General features: G+C 37.6%; 1 protein-coding gene across 2 annotated transcripts in view; it reads right to left on the bottom strand.

The window, feature by feature from the left end:
- The window catches only part of LOC145674808 (chitooligosaccharidolytic beta-N-acetylglucosaminidase-like), a 56,347-nt gene that overhangs the window by 11,165 nt on the left and 32,943 nt on the right, over positions 1–12,239 (bottom strand). For both annotated transcript variants that reach the window (XM_081745026.1, XM_081745027.1), the window contains exon 2: positions 152–280. In XM_081745026.1, coding sequence (XP_081601152.1) covers positions 152–280 — 129 coding nt within the window. The remainder of the gene's footprint in view (positions 1–151; positions 281–12,239) is intronic.

Genomic DNA, 12,239 nt, shown 5'->3' on the forward strand with positions numbered 1-12,239 from the left:
GAGTATGCAGCATCTCCAAGAAATTCCATCGCATAGAAAATTAAATTGCAATTTCTGTTTCACAGTATAGGGTAACGATCATAGGAGGATTGTTTCTTTTACGATAAATCATCCAGTAAATGCTTCTGTGTCTAACAGTCTCAAATCTCACCTTCTGTCTGTGATGAGTTCGTCAGAATTGGCTACATAGAACACCATGAAGGCGCCATTGATCACTGCCAGAATTCCAGTCACCAAAATAATAACTTGCTTTTCTGACAATCCTCTTCTGGCCACCAACCTGGAAAAATTCAGATACATATCAGAGAGAATTGAAGCCGTGACTTCCATAACCACGCAAGTCCAGCTGAAGAGATATTGAGAAAACCGATGGCAGAACTTTCATTGTCTTTCTGCGATGAGCTTTTGTAAGAAATTTTTCTGCAGGAATTCTGCAAAAACTTTCTGCAGAAGAAACACTTGTGATTGTTTTAAAAAAATACGTTTTACGCGACGTAAGAAAACAGTTCAAAATATATTTATGCGAGTCGTCCGTGCATTTAAGAGATCTACACGTAGCAGGCATGTTTTTACACTTTTCTGCTAGCTATATTTTTTTCTCTGGCAATTTTTCTGCACAGGCGTGGCAAATTTTCTGCGGCATGTTCTGCTATGGGGTTAAGAAAATCAATAAAAACAGAATGTCTTGGAAATTTGAACGTAGAAATCAGATTTTTTCATTCTTACACTTCGGTGAATAACAAATGTCACTAAGTATTAAAATAACGAATATTACAAGTAATTTGTCTATAATAAAATAATGAAAATACTGGACTTGCGTTATTATGGAACTCATTAGCAACGGCGCCGATCCTGGGGGAAGGGCGGAATCCCTGCCCACAAAGCTCATGTCGGTCCCCCTATTGTATTTATGAATATACAATATTTGGCATACTTTGAGTGCAATTTGTCTTAAAATCCTCATATATATATATATACCATTTGCATCTGAATGGGGCCCCCCAAATTTATAGAGAAATCGGCGCCCTTGCTCATTAATCTGTTACACTGGTTTTAGATACTATAACTCTGCTTTGGAAAAGAAATATACTGATGTTTAAGCAATAATGTCTGTGGAAATGAAACAACAAACTGTCACTGTGCATAAACCCACTCTCTGTCTTCAAATAATGTAATACCTACAACAAACAACATATTTAGTTTACTTGTGCCGTTATGGAACACGCGGCTTCAATTGGCAAATTGAAGTCTTATAATGAACATCGTACAAAATGTGAATTCGCTGAAACTTACACAGTGACGTAAAAAAAAATCAGTCTACACTTAACATTCGTTTTAAGTATAATATACAAATCAAATATCTGACACCAGGGGCGGATCCAGGAGGGCGATCGGGACGATCGCCCCCCCCCCCACAGGAGAGAAAACTTTTAATTTTATATATAAATAAAACCCTTCCCAGAATTTGGAGATCTTAAAAGTAGCTCTAAGTAGCAGTATTACAACCCAACGCCCTTTCCCAGAAGTCCTTTCTGGATCCGCTTCTGCTGAACACTAATATTTCACATTCTTGTATACGTGGTCAAAGTCTACAACTATACAAAGTCTGATTCAGATCCGATTAGAACTCGCACGAATGTCTTACAGTCACGGACGTACGCAGGGGGGTGGGTCCTAGGGGTTCGGAACACCCCCCGAAATTTCGACTTTTGTGTAAATTTAGCTTAATTTTATGGACAATTTTAGGAATTGTAATATAAAATACCCTCATATTGAGTTTGGACACCCCCCCGAAATAAATTCCTGCGCACGCTACTACTCACAGTCATTGAGTTTTTATAGGAAGAAACCAAATGAAGTATGTAAGTGAACTGCTATGGACAGAAATATCTACATAACGCAATTTACCTCAACGAAAGGATGGATTAAGTTTCTGGCTTTTGTGTGTAATTGAGTATATCAGCCAACTCTTTACTATTATGATTTCAACAAGTCATGAATGAAAATATTATTTAGGAAATATGAACAAGTTCCCCTGAATCAATTTTGGAAAAAAATGTCCGAAATAAAACACCCCCAAGAGTAAACTACTACTCCTCGGTTTTTCCCAGAAATATGATTTACACAGGGTACCCAATATACAATGCAACCCGAAGTTTGAGATAGTAGAACACCTGAAGCGATACACAAATAATGGTTATATCAAAATTAAGGTTTGTTCATGCATATATTTTTAAACTAGGAAGCTCATTACATAAACAAAACAGCAACATTGTTTCTAACTTTGAAAATTAAATATTTTATATATACGAGGGTCACTACGAAAGTTTTGAGATACGCATTGTTGTGGCACAGTATTTGAATTCCAACAATTGCGTTCGGTAGTGGCATCCAGAGCGACGAAGCGAAGCAAGTTTCAACTCGCCTCGTTTATCGGCGTGGCCGTATCGCCTTCACTTGTTTGTTGATGTGAGCAGTATTCGGCTGTCCAGAATGGAGCTCGAAAGGGAACGTTTTCGGGCAATGGTCCTTTGCGATTTCAAAAGTGGTTTGAACGAGACACAAAGCCTTGACCGTTTGCAGGGGGCATTTGGGGACCTTGCTCCTTCCCGTGCTACAATTTTTCGGTGGTTTGGTGAATTCAGAAGATTCCGGACATCGCTTAAAGATTAAGAGAGAGCTGGACGTATGGCAACAGCTGTGTCAGATGAAAACATTGCCGCTGTGGAACAAATGATTCGAGAAAATCCTCGAACAACTTTCAAGGACATTGAATCTACAGTGAACATTGGATCGCCAGCAGTAACAAAAATTCTTCATGATCATCTTCGGCTCAGGAAGGTTTCATCTCGTTGGGTGCCTCACACTTTGACTGAACAGCAGAAGCGCATGCGTGTGGAATGGTGTGAAGATATGCTTGCAAGATTTTATGGAGGCAATTCTCAACGCGTCTCTGACATTGTTGCTGGTGATGAGACTTGGATCTATTAATTTGACCCTGAAAATAAACGCCAGTCTACAGTTTGGATCTTTCCAGACGAAAATCCACCCGCGAAAGTGAAGCGACCGCGAAGTGTGGGGAAGAAGATGGTCGCAACTTTCTTCTCCAAATCTAGCCATGTTGCAACTGTTCCACTTGAAGAACAAAGGACTGTTACTGTTCAGTGGTACACCATTGTTTGCCTAACAAAAGTGTTCCAGAACTCCGGGAACGGCGTCCAAGAACTGGATTGCGTGGGATCCTGCTTCATCATGACAACGCGTCAGCACACACGGCCAACATCACAATTCAGTTTTTAAAATCTACGGAGATCAAACTTATGTCTCATCCGCCGTGTAGCCCTGACCTGGCCCCGTGTGACTTTTTTTTCTGTTCCCCAGGATCAAAGATCGCATGCGTGGGAAGAGATTTTGCAGCCCTGAAGAAGCTGTAGTGGCTTACGAGAATGAACTTTCAACATTTGAAGAAAAAGACTGGCAACACTGCTTCGTGGCAAAGTGGTTTTCGAGGATGCAAAAATGTGTACAGTGTTCTGTAATGGTGAATACTTTGAGAAAACGTAAGTGTTAAATTGATTTTAAGTTTATTTCACATCTCAAAACTTTCGTAGTGACCCTCGTATCGGGGTAGATATATGTAATGATTACTCATACCTCAGCTTTTAGTTGCTTGTTCAACTTAATAGGCCTATTTAATATATAGTGCACAAACAAGGCAAATTAATTAATTTCTTTTTTGCACCATTCGGATGCATCACAAATATCAATAAAATATACGTTAGGCTATGCTTCTATCAATTTCATAGTTTAGCCCGTTTCGGTCCTATGTCGGGTGGGACGAGACATTCAATCTGTTCATCCCCGTTCGATGTCGGATGTCGAGTGAAGCTAGAGATGCAAGGGCTCGGGAAAAAAAAAAAGGCATTTTTGAAAAAAAAACTGTTTTTTCTGCTTCGCTTTTCTGCTTGGGAAATTTTGGGCTTTTTTCGAAATTCTGCTTTAAATTGATAAAGCAGACTTTGTTTCGCTTCTCTATAACACAAAAAGTCATTTAATTAGTGGTTGATGCTGATAATAATATAAAACCTAGAGTAAACATATTTACATTATGGTTCTTCAACATATTTACATTATGAATTCCATAGGATTAACCAATGAATATAATAAGAATTTTTTAACCTCCTATATACAAAAGTAAGCAGAGTTGGCAAGAACCATGATTGTTTTTGAAAATGCCAAAAACCCGTTTTTGGGGGGGTGTTTAAACCAGGCTTTTTTGATTTAGATTTTTTTGCTTTATGTATTTATATTACATATTCACAGAAATAAGTTTGTTTCGCCTTGGTGTTATTATGCAACAGCGGGGTTATGGCGGAAGAACTCCCATAAGCTTAAAGAAGCCCGGTCAGTAAATTTCTCTCCCGCCTTGCCATCGGAAAAATCCCGTCATTACTTGAAATGTAAGGCAATAACGGGAAAATTATGTTATTGCTTTGCATGTACAATTTAAAGGTCAACGTATCATAATCAGTACGCTAAAACTCAGGTATTAAATTACAAATTTAGTACGTAGATACCATTGAAAATCCAATCGAAGCTAATGTTGGAAGCTACGTAGGCAATCGATAAATTTTGCCAATCTATATTTAAGCAATCTTGGTTTCTTTATAAAACAACAGGCATTTAGGCATGCAGAAATATACAATTTGGTTTCGTTTCGTATGTTTAGGCTTAACATCCTTACGAAATACCGAGGTTATCAAGGAGAAGACTTTCGCTTAAACTGACATCCGAACCGCTACTTGGTTTACGCATGAAAGAAGGGTTGTGGTTCGACCGAGAATTGAACATGAGACACCTTGATTAAAAGGTGAAAGGGAAATAAAACTATTGCAGGTGGTTTGATATCTGGTTCACACGATTCGCATTTTTCATTCTTTTTATTTTTTTGGTTTAAGCTAGTTATTAAAAAAAAAGTTGGTGTAAACCAGCCAACCCTAAAAGTAAACACTTCTTTTTAAAAAAATACACAAATAACTAGCAAAATAGAATGTAGTATTTTTACTTCAAAATATTCCATACCCTCTTTTTGAAACAAAATAAAATTAAAGTAAAACATAAGAGAAATACTTAGATTTATATGATACACTTAAAGGCTGCACATCTAGAACTTTTGGTTCTGTATATTCTTGAAATTCTACAGTTAAGTTTTATATAACGACCATCACGGTTTACCCAATCCTCAAGTTTTCTGAATTTTTAACAAGAGAGATTCAACATATCATTACGGACCCCCCCCCCCAAACAAAAAAGGAATACGGAATATATTTAAGTTAAGCTAAATACAACTGCACAACAAACATGACTTAGTGATTAGCTTTTGCGCTTCTATCGGGAAGTCCGGGATTCAACCAGCATTCGACCATTCTGACAAAGCTTTTCTTCATTCCATCTGTGAATGTAGAAATAGTGCGTGTACTGTGAGTTGGCCGACTTCCTTTCTTATTGTTTTTAAATCGTTATTATTACTAATTACCAGTAGTGACGGTTTTGCGAAGGTTAGGGGGGCGGTCTTTCGGTCTGAAGCCCGTTCCCCAAAGTTACGTAATGTCTGCAACAAACGAAATATCTATTAGGTATGCCTTTACTCATAAACTTTAAGCTCCCGTCAAATAAAAATTACGAATGTTTAAAAAAAAACTAAACATTAGTAAGAAACCCTTCCCAAAATACTTTTCTAAATCCGCCACTGATTCTCAGTATAAAATGATTTTTAAAGTTGTATCCGGAAGATTATTGCTAAACATATAAACGAAACGAAATATTAGTTATGCCTGTACTCATAAACTTCAAGCACTTCCCAAATAAAATTAGTACTTTTTAGGAAACGAAACAATCAGAACCCCCCCCCCTAAAGTACTTTTCTAAATCCGCTACTGATTATTTGTATAAATTGGTATTCAAGGTTGTGTCCGGAAAATTATTGCTAAATCACTTCACAACTACAGTATAACAGAAATGTGGAAGTACGGCTTGACGATATATTGAAAAACGTACGCTTTGACGGATAAATAGAAAAACGGGCAAGTTTAACTTTTGCGCTAGAAGCTAGAGTACTAAAAGCTCTTAGAAATGAAACACGGATGGCAAACTAAAATGATCTAGAGAAGGAAAAAGATGTCGATAACTCAAAAGTTAAAATAAAGTTAAATAGTCTCTAAAATTGCCCTCAAATACTACATTCTTCATGTTAGCTTTAATTCGTAAAACATGTGTTCCATCCATGTTGATGGTGAATTTCAGAGCGAAATATCACATTCAGGTCATGGAATTCTTATCTAACTATAGAATATACTATAAGAAAGCTATTTAGATAGAAAAATCATGAAGTTGAAAAAAGCCAAAATTTCCAAAATTCTCGTTTTTTTTCCAAAAAAGCCGGCTTTTTATGTGAAAAAAACCATCGATTCAAAAAAGCTGGCTTGTTTGCATCTCTAGTGACGCTCGACATGCTTTCTACAGTTAATTTCCTCTAAGTCAAGAGTTAGTTGCTTGATTTTTTTGGTACTACATCTAGTGGACAACAAATAAGGGCATTACTTTCAAATTGTTTTAATAGATGGCCGTTAATATAAGGTTTTAACTTCGAAAAAAATATATCGTAATATACTAAACGTTTAATTTGGCAAACTCGGAAATTAGATCTATTTAGACGAACTCGGGAATTACAAAAAGACTACAAAGGGTTAAATTCATACGGCTGTTCAACACAAAACTTTAAAAAAAAAATGTAGATCACACCAAAAATTATTGCTTTCTGTATTGCTTTGAGAATTCTGTAGATATGCAGGGCCGGCGAGAGCGGTCGCGGGCCCCGGGGCTGAGCAATCCCGGGCCCCTTACATGTATCCTTATGATTTTTTACGTACTTACCACTTTGGACGGAAATAAACTAAAATGAACATTAAGACTTATTTTGAACTCTTTATTAGACCATTAATGCGTTTAGTTTACATGTTAAACAATATTGCTATATCTCCAAATAAGTGAATAATAAGAACTCTGAACCTAACCTATGTTCATTGTTCGATGAAAAAAAAAAAAAACTTCATTAATTCACTATTTATGATTTTGTTTAGACCCTATACTTGTTGGTTCTAAGATTTTTGAAGGCTTCAAAACTAAAATGAATAAAAAAAATTTATATTTAAATACAATGGTATCAAAATATAGAAAAAAAAGTAACTTATCTATTTGTAATAGCAAAAGTTTTCCCCTAATGCTCAATCAAATGCTCAAAACAAACTAATTTGTGAAGAAAATAGAATAAGAACGTATTAAATAGTTAATAAAAGTTGAGAAAGTAAATGTTCTCAACCATCCAACCTACCCTGTACTATGCATATCTTTGCACAAATTGTTGCTATAAATAATTATATAGAAGTAAGCTATGCAGTTAGTCTTCCTTAACTAGAAACATGAGGCATTAGGCCTAATTTAGTTACTTCAATGAAATATTGCTCAAATTAACTATAGTGTGATTAATAATGTGATATTAATAGTAATTGTCTGTAGAAGAAATTTATTATACATATTACTACTAGACAACTGTTACAGTTACAATGCATACTTTTCTACGTATAGTTACAACAAAATTCCCTTTCTGGCTTTTTTTGAGGGCGAATTCATCAATGATAGCATCCAGTTTGGTACACTTGATAAGTTCTGTCTCCACTGCCAACAAGCCTAAGCTTGATAATCTGTCTTGACACATTGTAGAGTGTAAAACATTTTTTACTCTATTTAACAGAGAAAAAGAGCGCTCTACACTAGCAACGGGTAGCAGGGATTGTGGCGAATATACGAAGGGCCACTGTCAGATTTGGAAATAAAGTTTCTAGATTCAAAGTTTTGATTTTATTTAGCAGATCCCATGGTGAAAGCGTTTTCTCACCAAAATTGGCCGAATATATCAATTTCAGGCTATTAAGATCATCAGAAAGATCATCTCCTAAATCTTTTGGGTACCGCTGGACTAGTGCAGCTGCTTGTTCTTGGATCTGGTCACCTGTCATTTCTTTGCAAGACCACAGTACACAAAAATTGTGTACACAAAGAGCGCACTGATTGGAAGCGAACTGAGTAAAAATATACATTTAGTAATTCTTTATCCTCGGCCGCCGGGCCCCCTTTGGAGCCTTGGGCCCCAGGGCTCTGGCCCCTCCTGCCCTCCCCTCTCGCCGGCCCTGTAGATATGCAGATAAATCTGTAGAAATGACAATGTGTAACAATAAAAACAACGTAGTTCGACACAGAACAAAGCCATGTCTTTCTTGATCGCACCCTTAGTGTAACGTTGACTTGTAGTTACATGGCGACAACGTTCTTGTCATTTTGCCCAAGTCAACAATATCATACTACACTACTACAACAAGGGACAATTGTTTTAAAAGATGTCTGTCCTTTACCTTCGAAAAAGAAGCAAAATAGAGGTGGCAGTACGTGAATTCATTACGAGAAGACTAAATAAATGGGGCATAGCGAGAAACAGTGAACAAAATGTCGAGACTAGTTCCTTCCAGTGGCGTAATGAGATGACGACATTACATATAAATGGAAATGGTACTCTCTCTCATATATATACAGAGAGAGAGAGAGAGTGAGAGAGTTTCAATTGAGTTGAGTTTAACGTCCCGTTCAGCAGCGAGGCCATATGAGACGTGAACCTACTGATTAACATGGAATCCGAACCACATGGGGCCACGGTGGCTCAGTGGTAGAGCGTTCACCTCGGTGCTTGGGGTCCCGGGTTCGATCCCAGCCCCCGCCAAGTGAACTTTGTGGTGGACAAACACCGCGCGCGTGGATTTTTCTCGGGGTTCTCCCGTTTCCTCCCACTTTCTTCATTCCACCATTTCATTCATTACTCATCATCACCGTCTCCTTTAGCCTAACCGGCATAACCGTGGGACGTAAAACTCAAAGATTTCATTTCATTTCATTCCGAACCACATGAGCTCCCGCTGGGAATCGAACTCTGGTCTCCCATGCTAAAAGCCCGTACGCTAAACGCTTAGCTACGAACGATGAAATCTTTGAGTTTAACGTCCCACGATTATGCCCTTTAGGCTAAGGGAAACGGGTGAATAATGATGGAAGAAATGGGATGTGAAAGTGGGAGGAAACGGGAGTACCCTGAAAAAAAACATGGACGGGATCTTGTCCACCACAAACTTACTTAGCCGGGGATCGACTCAAAGACCCCACGCACCAGATGTAAGCGCTCTATTATTGATCCACCGTGCACCTTATCGCCCCTTTTAAGCTGTACGATATAGTACTGCGTACTATATAAAGTTTGAAGCGAAACATTACTCGAGTTTCTATCTACTTTTGCCACAAGATGAAAAATCTTTCGTTTCAGTTTGATACTCGTCTCGTTTGAAGACGAGAAATCAATTTTTAAATTGGAAACCGGACGGGAAAAGATCACAATCCGTCTCTCGTTTACGGAACAAGAACCTAGCCGAGAGGAGAATATTTTTTGAGTCTTGTGGTCAACACTAGTTTACCGAAGTCGTAATCTCAAACAATGTTTCCGTCTTTCATTTATTTTTTTCCTTAAAAAAAATCAGGGACACTGTACAGGGTGTTTCCCAACAACATCGACAACGTTTTGGAGGTGATTCCTGACACCAAGATAATACAAAAAGTATAGACCAACCTGGGTGCACAAATGCTTTCTTTCGGAGTTATAGGGTGCCAAAAACATTTTAAAAAAATGAACTTTAAAGGTCCGTAGCTACAAAACTATGGGACCTACCGTAATTGGGTCAAGACTTTACTTAGGAACTAATATGTGACATCCAAAAATACATGTTTTAAAACTCTGCGGTACTTCTGTAAGAATTTTTATAGAGGTAGTTTGACTATGGGCATATAATCTGAAGTGCTCACCAACTACCCCTATAAAAATTGTTGTGGAAGTACCACAGAATTCTGAAACTTGATATTTAGTGAGGGCACATACTAATTTCTAAGTGAAGTCTTGACCCAATTATGGTAGGTCCCATAGTTTTAGAGCTATGGAACTTTCAAGTTCATTTTTTCATGTTTTTGGCACCCTACAACTCTGAAAGGAAGCATTTGTGCACCCAGGTTGGTCTATACTTTTTGTTTTATCTTAGTGTCAGGAATCACCTCCCAAGCGTTGTCGATGTTTTTTTGGAAACACCCTGTATATACTGCACAAATTCAACTGTACTCCGTTAACGTTCAAACTTGGTATTACGGTAAACCTCGACCTGCTATCCTAGCATGCATGCGAAATATTATGTTACAAGGGCCTACAGTTCCCGACTTATGGGCGGTCGAATTTTCCGTCAGTTTTTCGAAAACAAGAACTGATATACCAAATTAATTCCATCGGAATCAAACTTGACCCAGTGGTACAACCTCATTTACTATAAAAGCGTATGAGATATTTTGTTATGTAGATTTTTGGTTCCCAAATTATGAGCGGTCAAATTTTCAGTTATACTTTCCAAATTTTTCAGTTTAACGTCCCACAAATATGCCCATTAGGCAAATGGAGACAATGATTAAAGCAAGTGAATTATGATGAAAGAATTGGTGGAATAAAAAGCGGGAGGAAACGGGAGTAACCCGAGAAAACTCACGGGCACGATGTTGTCCACCACAAACTTATTTCGGCGTAGATCGAACCAGGAACTCAAGTCACCAGAGGTAAACACTTTATCACTGAGCCACTGTGACCTCCGGGGTCATGTTTTCAAAAATCAAAATACCATATATGTGTAATCCGATCGGGAGCAAATCTACCATGATGGTAGACCCTAATCTGTTGTACAAATGTATAAAATATTTTCTTGTTAAGACCTATGGTTCCCGAGTTATAGGTATTCGAATTTTGCTTTATATTTTCTAAAGAAGAAAATCGTACAAGGAGCTCATCTTATCGGGATCAAACTTGGCATGGTTTTAGACTTTGACCTCCTATGTAAACGTATGAAATATTGTGTTACGCACGCTTAGGGATGCGCACGAGACAAGATTTGTGGCTGCCTCGTCTCGAAAATGTGCTGCAAAAGTGATGTCTCGACTCGAAAAATGTATATTTCTCTATGGGAAGAGCCGTGTCTCGACTCGAATTTTGTCAGGAAAATCCTGTCTCGACTCGTCTGGTGCGCATCCCTACGCAGGCTCTTGGTTCCCGTGTTATTAGTGACCGAATTTTGCGTCATATTATCGAAAGCAAAATTCCATACATCCTAATTCATCCAATCGGGAGTAAACTTGACATCGTGGTAGATCTTGATCTTTTTCTATCAGTGTGACATATTACTTTGTACATAGGCGTCGTTAGCAGGGAGGTCGGGGGGGGGGGACGCGCCGACCCAGATTTTAGTCAAATACATTTAAAGAAACTATACTACTTTACAGTGTTCGAAGTGGGAAAAAAAAGCAGAGGCGGTATGCTTTATTACGATTTGAATTTGACATACCGGCTATCTAAATGTTGAAATGCAGTGAGGGTGTGTTGCGTAAAATATTGCATTTCTATTTATATAATGACTGAAAAGACTATAGAGTTTTTCTTTAGTTACAGGAGAGCATGAAGAGACTTTGATCCCTTGCCAACAACTTTCTAAAAATAAAATAAAATAAAATAAAATATCCCCTTATGTTGTATTATAAAAAGTTATACACGAAAATGCTTAAAAAAAACAACAACAAAAAAAACGAGTTTTTATATTAAGAATTCCTTGCTAGAAAACTTCCGGACCCCCAGTCGACTGAGGGGTATTCCAAACCCTCGTCCCTAGACCAGACAACTCCTAAATCCTCTCATGCTCAAAACACTACATTTATATGAATTAAGTCAAGAAGACACACCACACACATACATACACACATACAATTCAATATGGCATATCAAAATATAAACTAGATGAACTTCCTTGAAGACACCTCATTTTAAAAACAAAAGATAGGAAAAAAGATAGCAAAAATGTAGGTCTTGTCAACTTAGAAATTATTTCTACATAAGAAATAAAATCTTTTTGCGTGCATAGCTATTCGTCAATTATTGTGTATAAAAATAGATTTATTAAAGATATTTAGCATCTATTCTCCAGTGATGGTATGTCTTGATCATTGAAAAACCAGAGGCTATAAGCCTTCATCACTGAAAAACCAAAGGCGATATGGCGTACCAC

Source organism: Thermobia domestica, chromosome 18 (genome assembly GCF_964235325.1).
Source record: "Thermobia domestica chromosome 18, izTheDome1.hap1.1, whole genome shotgun sequence".
NCBI lineage: Eukaryota > Metazoa > Arthropoda > Insecta > Zygentoma > Lepismatidae > Thermobia > Thermobia domestica.